The following is a 25,959-nucleotide window of genomic DNA, read 5'->3' as shown; positions in this document are numbered from 1 at the left end:
GCAATCGATGAAGGTAATTTAGGAGGCGATTGAGTTGGTTAGACAATTTAGAATAAAAAGGGAAACAATATAATCAATGCCACCCAGAGAAGGTGGTAGTACCAAACAGGTGGAAATACTGTATATACTTGTTCTGATTAAGGTTTCTAGCTACTCCCAATTTATACCCAGTTCTGTCAACCACGGCACACACATGATGTTGGAGGAAAGCATTTAAGATCTTGCCTAGTACTTAGTCCAACCTTTTTTGTCTCTTCTACATCTTCATCCTCATTTGCTAGTTTCATTGCTGTTTCAAGGATCCCTCCCAAACTCTGATCTCCTGGCAAAGATTCCATTCCTTGGATGGGAGGGAAACCTGCCAAAGATGACAAAAAGCTAAAGGTGAAATGACAGTTAATCTAAAAATGGCATCATTGCCAGCTGCTTGGTGTCATTCTTGGCTACTTGGCAGTGACTCATTCACTAATTAGTAAGGAATCAATTTTGTCATGTATTTGAATAAAACTATAGAGTTTTATCTACTCAGAGTGCCCCAGACTGCAATTAGATTTCCAAGATGCCATTCACAGAACCGAAGTTTTTGTGCTAAAAAAAAGAGTACAACTGAAATAACAGCCTTTGCACTTAGGAATGGAAACAAAGTCCACATGGGTTTCCGCTATTTTGGCATTGGCTGTTTTGAAAAACCATAGAAATCCTTTCCCAACCTGAGATCCCCTCAGATATATTGCATTACAGCTCCCAGCATTTCCAGCCAGTATTACCATTGTTAGCCAGAATCGCTCTGGCTAACAATAATAGTCTCTAAAGTTGATAGATAAATAATGAAAACTGAAAATTCAACACTGTGTGATGGCACTAGGTTGGCACAGGTAAAGTCAGAGTTAGAAAAATCATCTATTTGGGAATTGTTTTGTGTTCTTGCATTATACTACTGTAAGAGGACGGCATTTATAAAACGTGTCTTTTTCTTCCCGTCAGATCAAGAGGATGCTTCTGTAAGCATGTTATAGGCCAGATGCAATAAAGTATTACATTCTATCATCACCTTGTAAACTATGTCCCACAGGTGCTTTTTCAAGAGGCAACTGGACTTTCTGGTTTTTCTTTGAAGACATTTTGCTTCTCATCCAAGAAGTTTCTTCAGCTCTGACTGGATGGTAGGGAATGGACGGGGATTTACACTTCCTGCAGACCGCTGGTCATTTTCATTCTTTTAGCAAGTAGCTGAGGCCACCTGGAGGTTTATCTGTGTCATCAGGGTCACCTGAGTAGTGCAAAAGGATGTGGAGCCTTCTTGGAACTGTTGAAAAGACTGTGTTGTAGACTGGAGATAGATCAAATCCATCCCCCTCTGTTGAGAGAGGACTGTTCAATTTTGACATAGATGGCTTCTTTGACTCCTCTTTCAAACCAGGGGTCCTCTCTGTCCAAAATGTGGACTTTGCTGTCTTCAAAAAAGTGGCCTTTGTCTTTTAAATGCAGATGGATTGCTGAGTCTAGTTCTGATGGGTTCATTCCCTTATGTTGTGCCATGTGCTTATGAAGTGGTTGTTTTGTTTCCCCAATGTATAGATCTGCACATGGCTCACTGCATATGCAGTACAATGCAAGGAATATAAATCCTTCCATTCACCACCATCCAGCAAGCAAAGAAAGAAAAATGGTGGGGTGAAGACATTTCCAAGCCCCTGGTGATCTTCCCTGCCAGCTTGCCCACTGACTTTGCTTGTAGAAGCTGGCAGAGGTCAGTGATCACATGACGGCAGGATGTTGCAACTGATCATAAGTGCAAGCTGGTTGCCAAATGCCCGCATTTTGTTCGCCTGACTATGAGGGTGCTGCAATGACTGGAATTGTGAGGACTGTTTGTAAGTCCCTTCATTCAGTGCCATCACAACTTTGAACAGTCACTGAACAAATGGTCATAACTCAAGGACTACCTGTAGAAAATTGTGAATGGCAAAGAAGCTTCCCTAAAAGTGTTCCAGGAAGCAGTCTCCATTCACAGAGGCCAATGGCAAGACCGAGCAGTCTTGATTAGCACTCATGTGAATGCAAATCTGTCTAATCAAGCAAAGCAAAGCCTCAAATAAACTGACATACTTCAGGTTGAAAATAAAACTCTCACATGTCGTATATAAAAAGAATCTTGCATAGCCAGCCAGGAGCGAGTAAAGTATAAAACTCTCTTTAATGTGAGTAGGATAGCTTAGCAGGGCAGTTTTCAAAAGGGACAAGGCTACCTGTAGAGGGAAGAGATGTGGTCTGCTCCATTACCTGCCATACTCCTGGATATGCATTCCTAACCCTGGCACTGAAAGTATAGAAAAATCCTAAAGCAAAGCAAGATAACTAGCAGAATTGGAAAATAAATACCTGGTGGCACAGGAAGATCAGCAAACTCCACAGGTTTCCCGGCTTTATGAGCTCTGATGGCTTCTTGATATTGCTGGGAGAATAAAAATAAAAGCAATAAGCTACAAGATCCCTTTAAGAATATGGTCTTTGTATAACAAGATTGGTTCTGTCCAAATGGTTGCATATAGTATTATTTTTATATCTTCATCAGGAGCATCAAGAATATTCTCAAATAATCATTCAGTCAATATTGCTAAGAAAGAATATAACAGCTCTCTTGATATATTCCATATAACTCCTAGGATGCTGGCAATGACAAATGGAATTTGTAGCCCCACACATCTTGTTTGTTATTGGAAAAGGCTAGTATAAGAAGTTTTCATTAAAAGGCCTGGCTTGCTTTGAAATCTTAGATTTTAAAAAAATATATTTTGAAAATATTTCAAAAAAATAGAAAAATTTGAAATCTTTCTATTGCACATCAAAAGCAAGTACTATGGAATAGAATGCTCTTTTGATGAGCTGCCACTGGGATGTTTTAATCCATATCACTTGAATATTATCAAGCTATTCTGCAATTCCCTCTGGAATGTGTACTTTTTAAAATATATAAATAGGTTGCTTTGTTCAAACTTGTTAACTTTCTGTCTATAGTGGCGAAGGAATTCACGCTGAAATTCCCCTTTCAAGAAGCAGAAAGTCTAGATCAGGGGGTCTCCAATCTTGGCAACTTTAAGACTTGTGGACTTCCAAAATTCAAAGCTGGCTGAGGAATTCTGGGAGTTGAGTCCCCAAAACTTAAAGTTGGCAAGATTGGAGACCCCCTGCTCTAGAGGCTTCCTTTTTCCATAAAGAATTAAAAACAGAAAAAATGGGGGAGGGGGGAAGTGGAGAGCAAACTCTAACTGTTCTGAGAATAGCCCACTAGAGATCATTTTTCTAAAGAGCAATCAAGGGGCACATTTGACACTAACATTATATACTGATCTTAGATCCTGAATATTAACAAAAGCATCAAAGCTGCTTTAGTCTCCACCAGCTCCTCCTTGGAGCAAAATCCGAGTCTTGCATGGTTGCAGTATCTGTGCAATTAATAGAACCTATAATTCCACCCTAGGGAGACAATAGGAAAAAGCAGAAAACATTCAAGAATTTCAAATTCTGCTCTACGTGCTCTTCCCAGTTACAGCCTGAGGCTTGGTGCAGCAAATGAACATCCAAAGTCACAATAGGCAGCCACTTCACCTTCACAATCCGTTCATGCATTCTGGCCTTCCTGTCTTCTCCTTTGCTCTTTGCCTGGGCTGCCGCCGCCTTGTATCTGTCCATCCTCTGCTGCAAGGCCTCCATCATATCTCGAGGGGGTGCTGGCCTCTCTGGAAACCAAAGGCAGAATTTTAGGTAGCATGCTGGCAGAAAAGATCTAAAAGCTTGAGGCCTTCCAGAACCCAGGGAGATATGCAGAGAAGTGCTTGGTTAGATTGCTAGGTACTAAACCCAAGAGTGGTCACGTCAGACTGAGGGTGGAAGGTCACATGACAGAGGGTACCTCCCTAGAAGCAATATTTTCTAAATATTAAAAGCACAAATTTCCCTTACTTATATTCATAGGGACTCAAAGGAAGGTTTAACTGAAGAATCATGTCTCTCATATAAAATAGTTGTTCTGTGACGGGAGCAGAATAGAATAGGTTTAGAAAGTTTTCAACTCTTTTCAAAGGTAAGTTAAGCTAGATACCATGTTTCTCTGAAAATAAGACAGAGTCTTATTTTCTTTTGACCCCCGAAATATGGCCTTGGCCTTATTATCGGGGGTCTTATCCCTAAACCTTGCCCCGGAGCGCTGACCGGCTGCTTCGCCAGTGCCACTAAGGCCGCTGCCTCCAGCAATCGTGGCAGCTTTTTCGTTATTTCCTGTGAAAACAGCACCTGACAGCAGAATGAAGCCACCCCCCTAGCCTTCAATGTCCGGGCTGCGCGAACTGAACCCAAGAGATAGGGGGGAGGCTTCACTCTGCTATCGGGGCTGAACTTTAAGGCCATTTGTGCAGCTGAAGCAAGAAACGCCTCATCCCACGCCCTCCCCTCCCAGTTAAAGAATGAAGTTGTTGGTGGGGGGGGAGAGAAAAGCAAGGAGGAAAAAATAGTAGCCTCCCAAATCTCCAAAGGATGTGGAGTTGAGATCTGGCTAAATGGTTAGCGCGCCATTACCAAATAAAAGTGGATGGGAGGATATTCACTCCTGTTGCTTCTCTCCCTGTCTGTCTCTCTGCCTTTCTTCTCCACCGTGTCTTACCTGACTTCTAGCTCCTGCCATGTTGGGCGAGGGGATGGCAAGGGGAGTCCCGTCTCGCTCCATGCGTCTTGCTTCTCCACCACCTCACCCCTCCCTACCTGCCACACCCCCTCGCCGGCCGAGATCAGCAAGCCAAATTCAGGAAGCTGAACATGCTGCTGCCACCCAGGAGGAGAAGAACGTCAGAAATGGGCTCTCTCGCAGCATCTCCTCTCTCTCTTCTTCTCCCGAGTAGCAGCGATGTGTCCAGCTCGCCATTAAGAGAAGAGGTGTATGAGCTAGGGTTTATGGGACCAGTCTCTGCGAGGCCGTTCCACATGGATGGCAGGGGTGCATAGGGCGTGTTCTCACTCCTTTTCCCCCCTCTCCAGTCTCGCCTCCTCACATCGTGTTGTTTGCGCAGCAGCTGCGCATGCGTCCAAGTATCGGGGGGGCTTATTTTGGGGGGGAGGCTTATTTTAGCACATGCACTCAAAAGCCCAATTGGGCTTATTATCAGGATGTGTCTTAGTTCTGGGGAAACACGGTAGCTATGAATGTTGCTCCTTGAACTTTCTCTATTTGTTTTCCATTTCCTCATTCTTTGAATGAGAAACCCAATACTATCTAGTCTGAGATAGATTAATTCTGGAAGAACTGGACTTGAGACACCAGGTCTCAGAGGTCCAGGATGTACCCTGAAACAAGATGTCTTTTTGTAGGAAAGTCACCATGCTAATCACAGAAGGAAATAGCAGCAGCAGTACATATCCCTTCACTCATACGTCAAATTGAACTGCAAAGAATATTGCATAGGGATTCTCTAACCTGGGGGCTAGACAGTATGGGTTGTGGGAGAAAGGGTTTTCTGTGGGTTTAAGGTTGCATCACAAGAACTCTGTGGTGATGGTTGGGGTGACAGAGGGTGAGATGTTCTGCGAGAACATGGCCACAGTCTCTTATCCTATTGGGCTAGACCTATAAAGTCCTTTATGGCACGCAGCCAAGTTATTTAAGGGACCACTTCTCTGATTATCAGATATGGCAGAAAAGGCATAGTTCCATCCCATTTATTAGGAAGTGCCATATGGTGGGATCCAGGAAGAGCACCTTTTTCTTGCGGTGGCCACCCTTTGAGTCAACATCCCCTTCCTCCCTGAGTTTAGGTTGGTCCTGACCCTGCTGGCTTTCTGTGCAAGCTTAAAGACATGGTTGTCTCACTAAGCTGAGGGATTCAGAGCCCATGCAATAGTTATATTGATTTGTTGCTGTTTGTTTTGGTTGTTACTTTGGCTGTTGATTATATACAGTATATATTATTTCTATTGTAATCTGTTGTTTTATGGTATTTGAAATTGTTATTAGATACCTAAATGAATTTGAAATGGGCAGTCATATAAATTGAAATAATAAATAAACAAAGAAGCATTATTATCAACAAACAAGAAAACACCAAAGTATTTTGGAGTTCCTACCTGCTGTCCTTGAGACTCCTTGGGCTGGATGATTTACTGCTTGAGCAAATGGTGCTGCTGTTGCCACCGGAGTCTGTTGTACACGTGAAGATAACATCTCCTTAGGTAATTGATCTGCGGAAATCAGATAACCAACAAAAGTAAGTTAAAAAGCTAATTAATCTGTCTGCATTTCAGCTCAGGAGGTAAGATGCAGTTATATCACCTGCTTCTATCAGGCTCAAAAAACCAAGAACGACATGTGGAGTTATTTCTGAGTAGCTTTTTTATTGTTGTTTGCCTATGCACAGGAATCTTGCTGGACTAAAACAGTTACCATCAATAACTGTAGGTATACTCTGTGAATTGCCAGAGTATACCTTGCTCTCTTCCTGTCTACCAGACATTCCAAGCTCCACTATCTCTAAACTCTGGGAAAAGCCCGTCCCTCTTGTGATTCTTGATTACATTTCATTCCAGGCCCTAATTGACCTCTTCTTCTCAGCCCATCCTAACTCAGGCATTCAAAGCATACTGATCAACTCAAATATACACAAACAATGCTTTCCGTTCCAATGCAATTGCCTGACATGGTAGAATGTAAGGAAGGATACTAGGTATCTGCCCTTGGATGGAATTTCTGCATTATATAACTTGAGAATCCATTATTACAAACCATGTAATGACTTTAGATCATTCAAATAAAAGTCAGGACATAAATCCTGCAGATAAATGAAAGTTCTGAGCTGGACAGGAATCTTGAGGATTTCATCACCTTTCTCCAGAGATGAGAGAATTCTCAGTTCTCACCACTAAGCAGACACTACACAGTGATACCCATATATCTTAAATATCTCTTCTACCACAACACCCCCAACCCCCTAACATTGCACTGAAGCAGGAGACCAAGCAGTTCAACATTAGAGTCAATTTCATTTATATCTGCCAAAGTTAGAAACAAAAGCACAGTTTGGATTCTTAGTAAGAACCTGAAATGAGGGGTCCTTGGTGCTCTCTGAGTTTGCTTGTTTTCTTGCAAACTAGGTAACAAACATCAGTGCTAGTAAGGAGTACTGTTTGCTGTCAGTTTATATTCTAGTGGCTTGCCTGTCAGGGTTTGTGGGGGTGGGGGGTAGTCTTAGAGATTCTTTGGTTGGACTGTTTGCTGCTGGCTTCCTGGGTAGTTTCTTGATTGGGGTATTGTTTACTTGATTATTGGACTGATGTTACCTAGTTTGGGTAATGAAACATCTGCATGAAAACAAGCAAGCTCATAGAGCACCAAGGACCCCCTCATGTCAACCCTAAGCTACAAATATTTTCTGCTTTATAAGAACCTGAAATGATGACATAAGAATTGGTATCAAGCTAAGATAGATTGCAAAATTAAAATTGTCCTTTAATTGATCATGGCTAGGACTACACTGAAGCCACAAAGAAGAATCAAATTCCATTAGACCTTCACTTTTTCTTTACAAGTCCCAAACACCTGCCCTGCAGACTATTGCAATTCTACATGCCTTAGTGTTTTACAATACCTTTGTGTAAATCAGAAACATATCCTACGCAAAGGCAAGTCTACTGAATTCCCTACTATTTATTTTCACAGAAAATAATTGATGTCTGAAAACTGCTGAGAAATTAAGAGCTATATCCACTTCCCTGTCTATACCTAGGTGAAAAGCAGTTGTCACTTAAGGATTATTCCAGTGTTTTGTTAAAGGTCTGTATTTCCACTTTAGAATGCCTAGCTTTTATGACAGCTGGTACTTTGTTTGGGATTATTCCATACTTTGAGTTGAGGAACAAATCAATAAGCTTCCACTTACTTTCATCTAGCAATCTGATTGGTGTTTCATGTTTCAATGCAAGCATTTGACAATGAAACTCTAAAAGAAACAAGACTTACTATCTTCACTGCCATCTGATTTGACTCTCTGGTGCATGATCTGTATAATCAAATTTTCAACAAAGATAATGCTGAAGACAAATATAGGCTATTTTCCATTCTCACCTGGAGGGGGCGGCAGATTGCTGAGATCCACAGCTTCTCCTTTATGAAGAGAGTCTAAAATAGGCTCAAAACTCTGAAAAACACAAATACAGGCAAGTAAGTGTTTGTTCTTCTATACACATTGTCCTCGACTTACAGCTCCTCATTTAACAACAGTTCAAAGTTATGATGGCTCAGAAAAAAGTGCTTTATGACCTCTACTTCCATTTATGCCACTGGACCCCCACCTATGGTCACATAATTGCAATTTGGGTCAGGTAAATTACACTCTGCATCCTTTTATACTGGTTTCCAGCAAAAAAAAAAAAATCCATTGGAGAAGCTGGATTTGCTTAAAGACTGTGGTAAAAATGGTAATAAAACCACATCCGGTCACATGATAAATCATTTTACGATCGCCCCAATTTATGAAGGAAATTCCAGTCCCAGTTATAAGTCAAAAATTACTTGTACACTTTCAGATAAAAACCACTGTGACTGAGCAATTAAATTTCACAGTTGAATTTTGAATGTAAAAAGTATGAAACCTAAATCTGAAGTTTGCCAACCTCTTCATAAGAGGAGTGGATCAGAGAAGTTGCCAAGCAATAGAGGAAATACAGCAGTTGCTTCATATTCTACTTAGTTTCCCCATCAAGTATTTTTTACTGGCTGCATGAGGCAGAAACATTCCAGATTCATTATCTCTGTTATCTGTACTACCAGCCTGCCAGACAGATCCCTCTTATCCAAAGGGGAGAATATGAAAGAAGAACTACAGGTGCAGTGGCAGGAGACGCAGACTTTCCCTAAGCCAAAATACTACATAAGCTTTTATCTGAATGGCTGCTTTTGCATAATTGTCATAAAAACTGGACAATTCAGGCAAAGGCATCCACCTAATTTTGGTGATGTCAGTGAAGTGAAGTGAAGAAGTGAAGTGAAGTGAAGTGACTCACATCAGAATCAAATGATATATCTGAAGGTGAGCCATCCTAGAATATAGAGCAAAACCCAACCTATGCAAATTCTAGCTTTTGTGCCTGCTCCATTTATTGGTCTGGTTTATATCTTTCCTTAAATTATACTTTTATTCATCAAGTCATGATTGGCTCATACATGGATTACAGAATATAGCAGCTGGTTCCCATGTTATGCCAGGCCAAGCAAGCAACATTATTTACTGTAGAGTAAATAATACTCAAGAGTTTTGAGGGCAGGTAGAAAAACAATGGAAACGTTTTCTTCCTTGCTAATTTTCCCAGTGAGGATTTTTTTCTTTTTTAAAAAAAGTGAGTGTTACTTTACTTTGAAAACACACCTACCTTTGCCAGGCGATAATATTTGGTGGCCATTTCAATGTCACCTTCTTGCTTAGAACGCAGGGCAGCCAGTTTATATTCCCGTACTCTGGCTTGCAGGACAGCTTGAGTGCTGGAGTTCGGAGCATCTAAGGGCAAAGAGGGAAGCTGTCACAATTTATGTACCCATCTAAGGGTGCACATATGTGCATGCATTCTACTCAACAAACCTGCACAGAAGGTAAACTGAGCACACAAAAGATTAAGTTACCCCCTAATATTAATTTGGGTGCTACAAAACTCCAGGCTCCTGAGTTGGGGTTCAGTGGGAGTCCAACCCAAGCTCATGACTCTGCATGAACGGCGACTGTGAGGATCACTCGGCAGAGACTGGGGAAAGCAGAGCAGGCAAGCGGGCCTTTCTCAGCCTTGCAGCTTGTTTGTGTATTAAATCTGTTTGCCACCCATCTTGCTGCAAAACAACACTGGATGGCTTGCATTAAAAGCAATAATCATAAAAGTATTATATCTAATCACAATAAAAATATAGATTACGACTGAAAGATGGGGAAGGAGCAGGGGTGAAATGCTCCCGCCTGATCTGTTAGTGATGGCGGCAGGTGGTTCGGAGAACTGGTAGCAAAAATCCCTGCCCCGCGGCCGAAGAGGTTGTAAAAAAATGCTTTTAAAAGGCTCTGGTGATCCCAGCTGAGTTGCCTGATCGCCAGAGCCTTTTAAAAGCATTTTTTTACAAACACTTCACCTGAAGAGGTTGTAGAAAAAATGCTTTTAAAAGTTAAAAAAAAAAAAGTTGGCCACGCCCACCCAGTCACATTAGCCCACCACCAAGCCACGCTTAGAGAACCGGTAGTAACAAATTTTACATTTCACCCCTGGGAAGGAGGGAGCAGAATGTATGGGGCCCAACTAGAGCCACACTGGCATGACCTCAGAGTTCGCTTCACGTGAAGGAGCATCTAACTTCTCCAGCCAAAAAAGGTTGAATTAACATGTGTTGAATTTCAGGTTATACAAGGTCCATGATCCTAGGTAACTTCATAGAATTTTCCTTAATGGACTTCTGCTGACTAGGACTGAATGACAAGGTTTTAAAGATTTGTTTATAGATAAGAGATGAGATAGGGGATGAAGAGATTGTTTGTTATATTTTTACAGAAGGTGATAAGTTGTTAAAACTGTTTATCTTGATTGTATGGAGGAAGTCACTTCTTTAGATATTTCTTCTCTTTTCTATTCCTATATTCTTATTTTTTTCTTTTCTGTATTCTTTTTCAATTCTCTTTTTGCGCTACTGTTTCTTTTTATTCTTTTATTTTTGTAGTCTGCATTAGTTTGTATCTGTTTAGCTATAATGTTTAAAAAAATCATTATAAAAATCTTCATAGAATTTTCCATTTTTAAATTAATAAAGCATGTAGGGAAGAAGGAAAAAATGGCAGGAAAAATTAAAGGGAGCTATCCAATCTATTTATTCATTCACTCTCTATAGCCACCCATCTCAATCCAATTGACACTGGGTGGTGAACATCATCAATTAAAACCATAAAAACACAAAAACAGAAATAAACACTTTTTATATGTTTTTCTTTTTGCTAATTTTTTTCTTTCGCTACAAGTGAGATTAAAAAATTAAATCCTAACAAAATATTGACTGAGTTAGTTATCAGTGACTAATCTCACCAGGCTCAAGGCTGTCTCAGCCTTCCATCCTTCTGAGGACGGTAAAATGAGGACCCAGATTGTTGCGGGCAATATGCTGACTCTGTAAACCTCTTAGAGAGGGCTGTAAAGCACTGTGAAGCAGTATATAAGTTTAAGGGCTATTGCTTTTGCTAATTAGTTTATATTATAATTGTAAGCATCTAAGTGTAGAGCCAGTTCAGTGTAAAAGTTAAGGCACTGAGTTAGAAACCTGAAGACTGTGACTTCTAGTCCCAATGTAGACTCAAAATCAGCTGGGTGACTGCTCAGTCATAGCAGTTGGAAAAATTCTGGGGCTGTTGCTAAGCATCAAAAATTACTTGAAGGGTGTGTGTGAGAGACATGCAATTATGCTTTCCAGCTTCTATATTTTAATCAAGAAATATATAAATATTTGAACACTATTGCAATACATTATATTTGCAATTTACTTTTCTACTTATATTGTGGCACACAAATTTATACTTGGTGTAGGAAGAATATATCAGAAACTAGTGGCTGATCGCAATGTTACCTTCTCTATCAAAGTGATCTGATGAACTGGGAGTAAGAGACCCTCACTGATTTGTTTCAAGAATCGTATGTCTCTAACCACCTTTTGATTGGCAGGCCATCATGAAATATGTCAGATGTTTTTCAAAAATCTGTTTCAAAAGCAACTTACCATGAGGAATAGTGGCTTAAGAATACACCATGAGTACATAAGCTATTCTTTAGATCTCGGTGATTCTGCTAAGGCTATACACTCCCAAAAGAAAATATTAGCACAAGGTTTTACTGTGATTTATGCTCTGGACCAACTACAAAGGTTTATGATTGGCAACAGATTTTTTTAAGTGGTTTCTATCAAACATAAGACATCAAATGCATGGGATCTGAGAAGAACAAAAATAAAGCTTGCTTTGATTCTATTCTTTTTAATCCTTTCAGCTGCTGTTATCAGACCTAGTCAATGAACAAAAAGCATGTTGTATCTTGGCTACACTTATTCTGATGAAACTAACTAAAGAATCCTATCTATACACAAATTAATGCTAAATTAAATTCAAAATGATGCAAGGAAGATTAACTCAAATCCAAATCTCAAACATTAAGGTGCTGAACATTAACAAAAAAGATCCTTATACAAATAATCGTCCAAAAGTAAAGTAATATAGTTAGACTGAGGAGAAAGAGAAAGCTCCTATATACCTATTACAATTACTTAGCTAATATAAATATTAATCCACTGAGGTCTCTAAATCCTGCAAAAATCTTACTGTAATTGTTCTGTATTCTAATTTTCCTTTACAACTTCTATTTTATTTTCATGAGCATTAACAGGGTTGTACCTAAATCTCCCTTCTCCTGGCCCTATTAACAGCTCTTCTCTGTAATTCATTATGTCAATCTGGAATTTCCAAACTGGAGAATCTGCTATAGTGTCCTAGCTGCATCTCTTTCTTTGTTAGATGACTGAGTGGGACGGTTGACATATAGACCTCACAATCATGATACCCGGTAAAATTAACAGATTTCTCTACTGCTTTTTCTCCTTTCCTACCTTTTGGGCTGACTGAGATGATAGAGACTTTGGAGAGCTAGAAAGCTTGTCACTTTCTCGTGGCATTTTAGTTAGTCCTTTGAACTACCTTGTACTCAACTCCTTCAAAACAATACTGGATCAAGAATCAAAGCTAAATTGAGCTTTAGACTGTTTCCTCTGCAGAAAATTATATTTCTCAATAAAAAACAACACCTTTCCTCTTGGTCACTTTAAGCTGGCTCATATTGTTCAGTACTAACCTGATGAAAGAGAAGATGCTGTTGGGGCAGATGTTTCCAGGGGCGTTTCTGAGGAATTGAGTGGTGGGCTAGTTGTTGGAGAAATCTTTGGTTTCGGAAGTTTTGGTGGTGGAACTTTGGGAGGCAACTGTAACCCAGGGGATGATATAGATGGTGATTGTTCAAGAGCTGCAGCTGGTGGCTCTGGAGTAAAGTGGTTGGTTAACACTTCACTTTCCTCTGGTGTGGAGGGCTGTGAGATTGGAGCGGTCTTCAAAGAAGCAGCTTGCGGGCAATTACTACTCTTTCCTGTAGCTACTGGTGGAGGAATCTCATCTTCATCTATCTTTTTGCCCTTCCTTACAGAGGTCAATAGGTTTTCTAGAGTCTGGGGAAAAAGACATCATGTAATTACAGCACCTTGCAGGTTCATCCATAAATTGAGTATGCCCCCAGTAAAATGACATGGTTTTTAAAAATCACATCCTTTACCCATCCCAAAAGGATCTTCAATATAGATAAGACTGGAGCATTATAAAATCCTCATGGGAAACAATGGTTATCTACCACTGAAGTTTTAAAAAAAGCATTTCTCATTTCATTTATCAGCTGTTCAAGTGGCACTCTCCGTATCTGTCAAAGCTCCATCTTTATCTTGGGTTTCCTTCCTCTGGCCACATCTACTTATAGCTTTGTTAGTACCTTCAAGACTCTTGTAAACCTTTTTTTTTTTTTAATTTACATTTATATCCCGCCCTTCTCCGAAGACTCAGGGCGGCTTACATTGTTTAGGGCAATAGTCTCATCCTATTTGTATATTTATATACAAAGTCAACTTATTGCCCCCCCAACAATCTGGGTCCTCATTTTACCTACCTTATAAAGGATGGAACGCTGAGTCAACCTTGGGCCTGATGGGACTCGAGCCTGCAGTAATTGCAAGCAGCTGTGTTTAATAACAGGCTGTCTTACAGCCTGAGCCACACCGCAGCCCAAGTCTTACCCTAACTTCTGCATCTTGCCAAGATCTGTAGAGGTTTTCATTCTTAAATCAGGTAAGATCCCAATAGCTAGCCATGTCACTACTGTACTTTAGCATCCTGTATAGAACTGACATTCACTTGCCACTCTCACAGCTAGCACTAAAAAATAGACTTACTTGTACTACTGGGCAACGAAACACAAAATGATTAGTGATGGCTTCCAATGGAAATACTTTCACAATGGAAAGTACTAGGCGTGAAAGGCACGAAAGTCCTTTCCAGCACAAGCTTCCTATTAATGTTATTAAGAAACACTAAAAATCTAACACATTTATCCCAGCAAATACTCGGTGACTTACTTTGAGGCCTCTTTCATAGCGACGCATTTTGGAACTTTCCCCAGCCTGTTTTGCATTAGCAACAGCAACCTTGTACATAGCCAGTCTTTCCAGTAAAATGGATTCAGATGTGTTGCAAGCAGCTGGAGCGTAGTGTTCCTGGCAAAGCACAACACCAATCCTTATTTCTTATGGAAAGCCAACATTAGTTCAATGCAGAAGAGTTATTCTGTGGCATAGTGTACATCTGAGACCAAACCAGGAGTCCCAGAATATGTTCTTCCCCCTCCAGCAATAAACCATAAACAGCAATATAAAAGAGAAGGAAAATCATATTCCTGGCAAAAAAAAAGGGACAGGCTACTAACTTGGAATTAAAATTATACTCTATTTTACACTCTTGCAAAAAGAAATGCTGTTCTAGTTTATTTATGTCCACCTAGAAATTTGCAGAACAACTGCTCAAACAGATTGCCTTTTAGATGAGCTTTTTATTTCTGGGATCCTTACTGCCTTAATTCAAAATATTGTTATATTCTTTGCCTAGGGACATATGATTTATTGTTGCTGGGTTGTGCATTTTCAAGACACAAGGAAAAAAGCTAGAGCAAAATTTATTACTATGGATTTTATAGGGCTGCTCTTAAGATTGTTGCATAAGTGCATTTAAGACGGTGGGCTGATTGGAAAGCCTGACAGTGTGAGTTCTAGGAAATGCGGGGGGGGGGTTAGATGTGTGATTGTGGGCAGATGGAGCAGGGGCAGCTTGATAAATTGGGAAGAATTTCATCCTGTTATTCTTGAGTAAACAGGTGCTAACTCAGCCACTTTTATTAAATCCTCACTACTCCTAGCTAGTGAGATTAGGGAGGTCACATGGCATTGGATCCATAAGATAGAATCCGCTTCCTTGGGGGAAGAATGATTCCATGAGCTCTGAAAGAGGCAATACAGGTAGTCCTTGACTTACACCGGCAACTGGCACTGGAATGTCCTTCTCTTAGTGATGTGGATGTGACTACATTACTTAGTGATGACAATCCCTGTCATTGTCATTGTTAACCAAATCCCGTGGTCATTAAGTGAGGAAACTTCCCATCAGTTTCCCACAACCAAATCAGTGTATTCCTGGTACAAAATTGCAAGCCCACAGTGGCTTTCAAGCAGGCAAGCAGGCAAGTGGCTGCTACTGGATGGGAGAGGGCACAACGTGGCAGTGGAAATACAGGGAGGGCGTGCAGAGATGTGCAAGGGTGCAATCAAGATGTGGTGAGGACAAGAGATTCTGCAAGAGTTGGGGAAGCTGCATGAGAGTGACAAGGGATGGGAAGCGTGCAAGAGGGTGCAAGGAAGGCACAGCAAGCACTGCAAAGATACAGTATGTGACCCAAAGGTGCTTTTTTCAAGAGGCAACTGGACTTTCTGGTTTTTCTTTGAAGATGTTTTGCTTCTCATCCCAGAAGCTTCTTCAGCTCTGACTGGATGGTGGGGAATGGGATGGGGATTTACACTTGTTGCAGACAGCTGGTCGTTTGCATTCTTTGAGCGAGTCGTTAAGGTGGAGGTTTATCTGTGTCATCAGGGTCATCTGTGCAAATGGGTGTGGAGCCTTCTTGGAATTGTTGAAAGTACTGTTATAGATTGGAGATAGATGATGTCATATCTCTCCCTCTCTGATGAGAGAGGACTGTTCAAATTTGACATAAATGGGCTCTTTAACCCCTCTTTCAAACCAGTGGTCCTCTCTGTCCAAAATATGGACTTTTTTGTCTTCAAAAGAGTGGCCTATGTCTTTTAAATGCAGATGGACTGCTGAATCCTGTCATGATGGATTTATTCACCTATGTTGCACCATGAGTTGATGAAGGGGTTGTTTCGTTTCCCCAATGTACATATCTGCACATGGCTCAGTGCATTGTACTGCATATACCATGTTGCTCAGTTTCTGTCTGGGTGTTTTAGCCTCGGGGTGGACAAGCTTCTGCCTTATTGTATTCTTGGGTTTGAAATGTGCATGTATGTTGTGTTGGCTGAAGATCCTCCTGAGCTGTTCCAATATACCTGCAAAGTACGGAATGACAACGTTGCTTCATTTATTGTTTTCTTCATTATCTGTTGTGGAGGAGCTCCTGTAGGGTCTTTTTTGAGATTTGATGAAGTCCCACTTGGGATAGCCACACATTCTGAGGGCTTCCTTGATGTGTTTATGTTCTTTTTCTTTCCCATCTTTGTTGGTAGGCAGGCCTTCAGCTCAGTGATGTAAGGTACTGATGACTGCCATTTTGTGCTCCAGTCCGTGGTGGGAACCAAATGTAAATATTGATCTGTGTGGGTAGTTTTCTGTACTTCAGTGTTAAGGCTTCTGTCTTCCTTAATGTGTACTGCACAGTCCAGGAAGGCTAGACTATTTTCCTTAACATCTTCCCATGTGAATTTGATGCATTGGTCCAGAGTTGATGTGTTTGGTGAATGCTTCCAATTCCCGTGTTTTGATCTTGACCCAAGTATTTTCACATACCTATACCAGTGAGTGGGTGGAATTCCTGTGAAGGAGTCTAGGGCTTTGGTTTCTACCTTTTCCGGTGAAAAGGTAGGGGCTACAATGGGGGATACCAGTGAACCCATGGCACATATGTAAGTGTGAGCTGGTTCCCAAGAGCCCAGATCACAATCATATGACCAGAGAAGTGTTGGAATAGCTGGAACTCCAACTCCACCATTTGGTCAGTGCCATCATTATTCTGAATGGTCATTGAACGAATGGTTGTAAGTCGATGACTACCTGTATCGTATTCCCCTTCTCAGGAGTGCATCATAGAACTAAATATGCTAGATATTTTTTATCCAATTCCCAACCTCTCCTTTTGAGGGAAGACTGTTGAGAAGACTTGAGAAGGGCCTGGGAGAAGCTGACTACTGGAACTTTTTTCTGTTATGATTCAGGCCATGGCCTAGTATAGATATGGCATGAGGACTAAGAGTGGGCCTCTGGTGGCTCAGCAGACTAAGTCTGTCTAACACAGCTGCTTGCAATTACTGCAAGTTCAAGTCCCACCAGGCCCAAGGTTGACTCAGCCTTCCATCCTTTATAAAGGTAGGTAAAATGAGGACCCAGATTGTTGGGGGCAATAAAAAGTTGACTTTGTATATAATATACAAATGGATGAAGACTATTGCTTAACACAGTGTAAGCCGCCCTGAGTCTTCGGAGAAGGGCGGAATATAAATTCAAATAAAAAAAAAAAAGTGGAGCCAGGATAGGAGTGATGCACCAATCCTGGCTCCTTGTTCGCTCAGCAGCTTTCAGTATTATCAGGCATAGTGTCCTTTTTGACTAGCTGCAGAGAATAGGGATGGGAGGCAAAGTATTATGGTGCTTCTCCTCCTTTCTCGGTGAAAGTTTGGTCAGTGTTGGGGAGAGGGGAAGAGTTTGAGTCCAAAACCACTGATTTCTGGAGTACTGCAGGACTCAACGCTCTCGCTCCTCTTGTTTAATGAGGCCTCTTTGAGAGGTTGCCCATTAGTTCGGGGTCAGGTATCACTGATATGCTGATGATACTCAGTTGTACAAGTCAACCTTGGCTAGCCAAAAAATGCTGTTAAGATCTGGTAGTAGTGCCTGTAGGAAATCTGGATGGAGAAGAATAGTCTCAATGATATTATTTATTTAATAAGATCTCTGAAAGATGGGAGCTGTTAATAACTTATACTGAAGATCTCACAGAAGTCTCTATTCATGATCAACTCATGCACTTGTGATATGTGAATAAAATTACATACAAATTTTCCTAGTTTTCTATGAAGATTCTCAATCATGCAGTCACCATTGTCCCAAAAGTCAATTTTTCCAAAAAGGCAACTGGGCTTTCTTGGTTGTTTTTTCCTTTGAAAATATTTCACTTCTCATCCAAGAAGCTTCATTGATTAGAAATGAAGAAGCTATTTGGATGAGAAGTGAAATATTTTCAAAGGAGAAAAAAACCCAAGAAAGTCTAGCTGCCTTTTAGAAAAAGTACCTTTTGGGACAATTTTTTTGGAGTTGCAACTTAAAAGTACGCAAGAACAACAAAGCCAAGTTGATATGAAAATATGTACCTTAGTAGCAGCAGGTATCACAGCCTCTGGGGCCTTATTATCTTCTTCAAGTACTTCTGTTAGTTCAGCCTACAAATCAGAGAAATATATTGTTAAAGCAACATATGAAATTTAAACAAGAGAATTTTTGTTTCTATTTCTAACAGAGTATGCATCATGACAATATAACATAACACCTAGGAAGTGTTATGAAATCCTGTTCCGAACTACATTTCTTTCATTTCCACCTCTAACATAGTACGTTTCATAGTGACCGGGTATTACTAGATCTCAAGGTATTGTTACCATTAGTTCATCATCATCTTCTAAATCTTCCTCTTCTACCCCATCCTCTTCATCAAGGTCCTTCATACAGAGGGCAGCCATTTTTTCAATAGCTTCCACTGGCAAAGGAGCTAAGAAAGAAAAAGTAGCAGCATTAATCAGCAGTAACTCTCGTGTGCCATGAAATCAGCTCAAGCTCAAGTGAGACTGTTTATCACCCGGAATTACTGGTGTTGTCACTTACCATCTTGACTGGTCCAGGATGGGTCTGTTTGCCGGACTTCTACTATGCGGACATTTTCAGCGGCTGACCTTCTAGCCCTGCGAGATTCCCCTCTCTCGCGGGTTTGGCCCTCTACGTTATCGAGGGCCCATCTTGAGGACGGGTTTTGGAACCCCGAGAGGTGGCATGCCAAGAATAGGAGACTTAGGGGATTTTTAATTAACTATTTTAACCGATTTTTTAAGGGGAGTTTTAATGGGAATTTTACGGGGAGGGTGGAAATTGACGGGTTTGGGTCGGGGGGTGGAAGGGGAAGAATGGGTGGGGAGGGAAACCCGTCGGGGAGGGAGCCAAGTCCAATGTGCGTTCGCGGCGTTAAGTTAGGTCCGAGGGAGGTGGGGGAGGGTTTCGTTCCAGCTTATCAGGGTAGTGCTATTGACACGGTAAGTGGGAGAGGCAGATATGGCGGAAGGGGGGGGCCTCAGCAGGTTTTGGGAGTACGCCCTCGCTATTTAAGAGCGATCGCGTGCTCCGGCCCTCCTGCTTCTTCCCGTTCCCCAGGTGGCCAGAGCACTCGGGACTTGGGCCTCCGGCTGATGTTATGCAATGCAAGGTCCGTGGTTAACAAAGCCCCCCTGATCTCAGATCTAATTCAGGAGGGGACCACGGACGTTATGGGCATTACGGAGACCTGGTTGGGCACGGAAGGGGGGGTTCCCCTAGTGGAGATGTGCCCACCAGGTTTCCGAGCATTCCATCAGCCGAGGGCCCAAGGTAGGGATGGCGGGGTGGCGGTTATTATTAATGAAAGCCTGGAACCGAGGGAGACCACTGTGCCTCAGATAGCTGGCTGTGAATCCCTCTATGTGAAGTGGGGTCGTAGGACTCAGGTGGGCTTGTTGATCACGTACCTGGCTCCTTGCTGCATGACAACAGCCCTGCCTGAGCTGTTGGAGTTGTTGGCCGGGTTGGCAGTTGAGACCCCTAGACTGTTGGTCATAGGGGATTTCAACTTGCCATCAACTGGCGTGGCATCCTCGACGGCTCGGGAGTTCATGGCTTCCATGACGGCCATGGACCTGACTCAATTAGTGGACGGCCCTACCCACATCAGGGGAGGCACTCTAGATCTGATTTTTGTCTCTGGCCAGTGGGCGAATGATCTGGTTTTAAATGATTTAGTTATTGAGCCTTTGTCATGGTCAGATCATTCTCTTCTTCGTCTGGACTTTTGGACCGCTACTCACCACCGCAGGGAGATGGAACCAATGCGTTGGTTCCGTCCCAGGCGCCTGATGGACCCGGAGAGGTTCCTGACGGAGCTTGGGCCGTTTCCCGAGAACCTGGCCCACGACACGACTGAAGAACTAGTTGCGGCCTGGGAACAGGCCGCGGCTGGAGCTTTGGACCGTGTCGTGCCTTTGCGGCCTCTGACCCAGCGTCGGTCTCAACCAGCTCCTTGGTTCTCCGAGGAGCTGAGGGAGATGAAACGCCGGAGAAGACGCCTAGAGAGTGTCTGGAGATCCAGCCGTTCTGAGGCTGACCAGACACTAGTTAGGTCCTATAGCAGGACCTACCTAGTGGCACTGAGGGATGCGAAACGTTCCTACGTTTCCTCCCTCATTGCGTCGGCAGATAACCGTCCAGCCGCCCTGTTTCGGGTGACCCGCTCCCTCCTTCACCAGGAGGGGTGGGAGGACCCCCTACAAGGGCGTGCCGAGGAGTTTAACGGTTATCTATACGATAAAATCTTTCAGCTTCGGGACAGATTGGATCAAAATTGGGTAGATCCAGACGAGAGTTCCGAGACCCGTCTTGTTGAGGTGGTTTGGGATGATTTTGACCATGTGACTCCTGAAGACATGGACAGGTTGCTGGGTAGGCTGAATGCCACCACATGTTTACTGGATCCGTGCCCTTCCTGGTTGGTACTGGCTACACAGGAGGTGACACGAGGCTGGCTCCAGGGGATTACAAATGCTTCTTTGCGGGAGGGGGTGTTTCCCGCTGCCTTGAAAGAGGCGGTGGTGAGACCTCTCCTCAAGAAGCTTTCCCTGGACCCAGCTGTTTTAGGGAATTACCGGCCAATCTCCAATCTTCGCTTTACGGCGAAGGTTGTAGAGTGTGCGGTGGCATGTCAGCTACCCCAGTACCTGGATGAAGCTGTCTATCTAGACCCATTCCAGTCCGGCTTTCGGCCCAGATACAGTACGGAGACAGCTTTGGTCACGCTGGTGGATGATCTCTGGAGGGCCAGGGATAGGGGTTATTCCTCTGCCCTGGTCCTATTAGACCTCTCAGCGGCTTTTGATACCATCGACCATGGTATCCTGCTGCGCCGGTTGGAGGAGTTGGGTGTGGGAGGCACCGTTTATCGGTGGTTCTCCTCCTTACCTCTCTGACCGGACACAGACGGTGTTGACAGGGGGGCAGAGATCGACTCCAAGGTGCCTCATGTGTGGGGTGCCACAGGGATCGATTCTCTCACCCCTCCTGTTCAACATCTATATGAAGCCGCTGGGTGAGATCATCAGTGGCTTTGGGGTGAGATACCAACTGTACGCTGATGATACTCAGCTGTACTTTTCCACCCCGGGCCACCCCAGCGAAGCTGTCGAAGTGCTGTCCCGGTGTTTGGAAGCCGTACGGGTCTGGATGGGGAGGAACAGGCTCAAACTTAATCCCTCCAAGACGGAGTGGCTGTGGATGCCGGCACTTCGGTACAGTCAGCTGCGGATGCGGCTGTCTATCGGGGGCGAGTCGTTGGCCCCGATGGAGAAGGTACGCAACTTGGGCGTGCTCCTGGATGGTCAGTTGTCCTTTGAAGATCATTTGACGACCGTCTCCAGGAGAGCTTTTTATCAGGTTCGCCTGATCCGCCAGTTGCGTCCCTTCCTGGACCGGGATGCCCTATGCACGGTCACTCATGCTCTCGTTACCTCTCGTCTGGACTACTGCGATGCTCTCTACATGGGGCTCCCCTTGAAGAGCACCCGGAGACTTCAGCTAGTCCAGAATGCGGCTGCGCGGGTTATTGAGGGAGCGGTTCGGAGCTCCCACCTAATACCTATCCTGCGCAGACTGCACTGGCTATCTGTTGTTTTCCGGGTGCGCTTCAAGGTATTGGTTACCACCTTTAAAGCGCTCCATGGCTTAGGACCGGGCTACTTACGGGACCGTCTACTGCCGGCCTCTATCTCCCAGCGTCCGGTGCGTTCCTACAGAGAGGGACTCCTCAGGGTGCCGTCAGCCAAACAGTGTCGACTGGCGGCCCCCAGGGGGAGGGCCTTCTCTGTGGGGGCTCCTACCCTGTGGAACGAGCTTCCCCTCGGGCTTCGACAACTACCTGACCTTAGGACCTTTCGCCGCAAACTTAAAACCTATTTATTCTGTATGGCTGGACTGGCCTGATTTTAAATTTTAAATTTTAAATTTTAATTGAATTTTGATGGGTTTTAAATTTCTGTAATTTTATGGGGTGTAATGTTATTTTAAATTTTCTGGCAAATTCGAATCAGTTTTTTAAGAGTTGTTTTATTTATGGTATTTTTCTGTTTGTATTTTATTTGCCTGTTCACCGCCCTGAGTCCTTCGGGAGAAGGGCGGTATACAAATTAAAACATTATTATTATTATTATTATTATTATTATTATTATTATTATTATTATTATTAAGATTCTGTTACTTACAATTACATAGATACAGCAGAGGGTAAAAACGGATAAATACATAATCACACAGCTGTGATCCACAAAATGATAATCTTAAAATAAGAACTCTAAAGAGATTATTGCATTTGTCTGAAACTTGGACGACTAAAGTACATCTTTCATCAAATACCCAAGAGAGGCTACAAGTCTATTTGCTTTAGCATCAAATATTCATAGATTTACTCCAATTTATATGTAGGTACTGCTACTGTACTTCCTTTAGTCAGACTTCAAACACAGGTTGAATTTACCATGTGCGTACTCTGTAATCCCACCAGTGTTGTTCAAATGACATTAGCTTCCTTAGAATATTATATATATGGGAGAATGTATGTATATATACATATACATATACATATTGTTGTGGCTCTGCCCCCCCCCTGGGCCTGGCCCCCTGCCAGAGAGTGACTCAGAGAGTGAGGGGGAAGGGCTGTCAGGGCTCCCTTTTGCAGGGCTGGCTTCCCTGGCTCAGCTCCAGGAGCCAGGGGCAGGCCAGGTGGAAGAGGTGACGAGGCCTCTGTCTCCTGTATCTCCCCTCGCCCAGGAAACACTTCCAGACCCAGCTGAGGACAATCAGTCCTGGTTAGATCCCAGGTTTCGTAGGCAAGAGAGGCGGGAATAACAGAAGCAGGGGTGGGGCAGGCCTAGAAAGTGCTGAGTCACGGAGCCACACCCCACAGGGTATAAAAGCAGGAGGGGCTGCTATACTGCTTCGTGACAAACAAATCAAACTGCCTAGAGAGAACTTGAGCTGAAGTGCTGTTTATTCCTGACTTCCTGGTTGACACACCGGCATCAAGAAAGATAACAGAAAAATCTTGGCATATGCTCGCTGGGTTGCTGCCAGAGCTGATAGCTGCCGTGGACTCAATTGCCAGCTAATTGAGTCATTTCTCGTGCCTCCCGGACTGAGGTGGGGGGACAGAACACATATACATATACATATACATAGATATACACACACACACACATACATACATACATACTACAAACTATTCTAAAAAAAACGAGTTCCAGGTATATTTGTAAAACAAAAAACAGACATTCTACGAGCTCTGGAACTGAAATAATTAAAATTTTATTCTACTAAGCTTTCGTCAGCCATCTTCTGACATCGTCAGAGTATTAAACTACCATTGCAGAGATCTCTGCCTTTATATGCCATTAATCAATTTGGCCATTGAGCGTGTAATAGGCCCCTCCAGCCGTCTCCCACTTGTAATCTGCTGGGTTGTTTATATATATGAGAAACTTCTGCATGTATTGGATTTCATGTGAGCAAGGATCATGACAATGCTAGATCTCTCTCTCTCTCTCTCTTTTTTTTGGCCTGGAAGCCAATGTGTATAAATGCATGCATGCATGAAGATTTTCTCTCAGCAATCATTATGCTGCCTCTGCAGCATTCAAGTAGTCCTGACTTCATCTGAGCACTGACGATTGGATTATTCTTTCTATTTCTGAATACTGTATCTGAATAGAAGTACTGAGACCACAAAAAATATGAACAAGGTCCATTTCACCTTTCTTAGCGGTGGTGTCTTTCCCAAGTAATAGCTTATCCCTGCATGTAAATTCCTCCAACTAAGTTTCTGAAAAGAAGTGAAAACATGTCTCTGAAGGACAGTATTTGATGGATATAAGGTTTTCTGGTATTTATTTCTGTTGTGGGCTGGTGGAGTTGGTTTGGAAGAAGCCACCACAAAAATAACAATAATAAAATTCCAGAAAGATGCAAAAAAGCAGCAGCAATTTTTTAAAAATTCCACTTCGTAGACCTCATAAATCACTACTTTTAAGTCGTAACAACCCCATAAATACCCTAGTCCACATACTTTTTCCATTTGGCTTCTGCTTGGGATCTGGTTGGCCTCCAACAATAGCCAGGAATTCAGCTTCCAGTTCTTGATCATCCTCTCCATTGCTAGCCATCATGTTTTCAGGAGAGAAATCCAACAGCAAACCCATCTGTATAATAGGATTCAAGCATGTTAACTACAGAAGCCTCTTTCTTAACCAAGTTAGAGCTTGCTTCATAAATAAATTCTTATGGTGCTAATTTTATCGTAAGGTAATATTAGCACATATTGCAAGAGAAGGGGATTGAGGGCACATAAAAGGAAGTAATTTGTTATCCAGAACACAGTTAAACTGTGGAATTCATTATCCTAGAACCGTGATGGTGAATCTATGGCACGCATGCCAGAGGTGGCACGCAGCGCCCTCTCCGTGGGGACACGAGCCGTTGCTCCAGCTCAGCTTCGCTATGCATGCATGCGCACCTCCCTGATCTTCAGGTCTCTGCTGTGCATGGATGGGGGTGGGGCACATGGGGGGGGCTGTGTGCACATGCAGGGAGGCCCACATGTGCATGCGAGGGATGGGGCGCATGCATAGCGCACATTACGCAGGGGCGGAGGGCATGCATGGGGCATGCACACTGCATTTTGGGGGTGCGCACACACACATGTGCTTTTGGCACTCAGTCCAGAAAAGGTTAGCCATCACTGTCCTAGGATGAAGCCTTATCAATAGCCAATTTTTTTAAAAGGTCAATTCATGGATAAAATTGTCAACGGTTATTAATCATTATGCATAATACATCTGCTATAGGAAGTCCAGTTGCTAAAGCATATATGCAGTTCTTCCATCTAGCACTCAGTTGGCTTCTTTGGGAACAAAATGGCTTGGTCTGGTATAGGATCTCTAAAATAATTAGCATCTCTGTGACAGATCAAAGATCTTACTAAAGTTTTTGTTAAATAAAGCCGGGTGCTGTACAAAAAGAAAGATGGGTTTAATGAAAACTTTGAACTTATTGTTTATATGCATAAAATTGCAGATGTTAATGCGGGGAAGTTGGGTGAAAAACTGTCCCAACAAAAAATTTGTTTTTCTATAATAATAATGTCAGTCATTAGGAGCCACCCAGCCACCCATACCTTTTGCTGCCGAGTGTCTCCAATGCCCCCAGACCTTACTGACATCACCAGCTCAATCACTGACACCACCACCCTGGTAGCTATCAGAGCACAAGCTCTTCCTTTGTGGCCTGTGATTATTTTTAATTTATCAATATGGTCCTTTCCACTTACAATTTATGCAAGTCTGCTCTAAATTAAAATGCTCATGGCATTTAATATCAGTATCAATATATTTATGTCATTGAATAAGATCTTTTTCAAGAACTTTTCAGGACCTAAGAAAAAGAAGTACTGTATTGCAGTGCCCTTTTAACTAACTCCAAGCATAGCTGTATTGGGATTTAAGCTTTATTTTTTTGTACTCTTGTCAAAACCATTGACCCCTCTGTTGCAGCCTAATCGTAATGACTTAAAGTTGTCATTAAAGTGTCAATAGAGTCACACTGTGTTAGGAACAGGAATTTAGGAATCTTGTTTGATATGTAAGAGATTTCATAAAATATGCCATCTCTTTCTGTACAAGGAACAGCAGGATCCAATGCTTGGATT

At 42.6% G+C, this 25,959-nt stretch overlaps 2 protein-coding genes across 5 annotated transcripts in view; one reads left to right on the top strand and one right to left on the bottom strand.

Moving 5' to 3' along the window:
* Window positions 1-25,959, top strand: part of BRME1 (break repair meiotic recombinase recruitment factor 1) — an 82,106-nt gene that overhangs the window by 18,417 nt on the left and 37,730 nt on the right. The gene's annotated exons all lie outside the window — the stretch shown is intronic.
* The window catches only part of CC2D1A (coiled-coil and C2 domain containing 1A), a 66,651-nt gene that overhangs the window by 29,151 nt on the left and 11,541 nt on the right, over window positions 1-25,959 (bottom strand). For 3 of the 4 annotated variants that reach the window (XM_058166017.1, XM_058166018.1, XM_058166019.1), the window contains exons 3-13: window positions 24,322-24,454; window positions 18,575-18,684; window positions 18,290-18,358; window positions 14,216-14,353; window positions 12,895-13,261; window positions 9,412-9,536; window positions 8,108-8,180; window positions 6,115-6,228; window positions 3,610-3,740; window positions 2,383-2,455; window positions 243-358 (exon numbers count right to left, since the gene is read on the bottom strand). In XM_058166017.1, the coding sequence (XP_058022000.1) occupies window positions 243-358; window positions 2,383-2,455; window positions 3,610-3,740; window positions 6,115-6,228; window positions 8,108-8,180; window positions 9,412-9,536; window positions 12,895-13,261; window positions 14,216-14,353; window positions 18,290-18,358; window positions 18,575-18,684; window positions 24,322-24,454 (1,449 nt within the window). The remainder of the gene's footprint in view (window positions 1-242; window positions 359-2,382; window positions 2,456-3,609; window positions 3,741-6,114; window positions 6,229-8,107; window positions 8,181-9,411; window positions 9,537-12,894; window positions 13,262-14,215; window positions 14,354-18,289; window positions 18,359-18,574; window positions 18,685-24,321; window positions 24,455-25,959) is intronic. The other variant, XM_058166020.1, reaches the window with a different exon arrangement.

Source organism: Ahaetulla prasina, chromosome 2 (genome assembly GCF_028640845.1).
Source record: "Ahaetulla prasina isolate Xishuangbanna chromosome 2, ASM2864084v1, whole genome shotgun sequence".
Classification (NCBI taxonomy): Eukaryota; Metazoa; Chordata; class Lepidosauria; order Squamata; family Colubridae; genus Ahaetulla; species Ahaetulla prasina.
The sequence above is the reverse complement of the archived record's forward strand: the minus strand, read 5'-3'. Positions and strand labels throughout refer to the sequence as shown.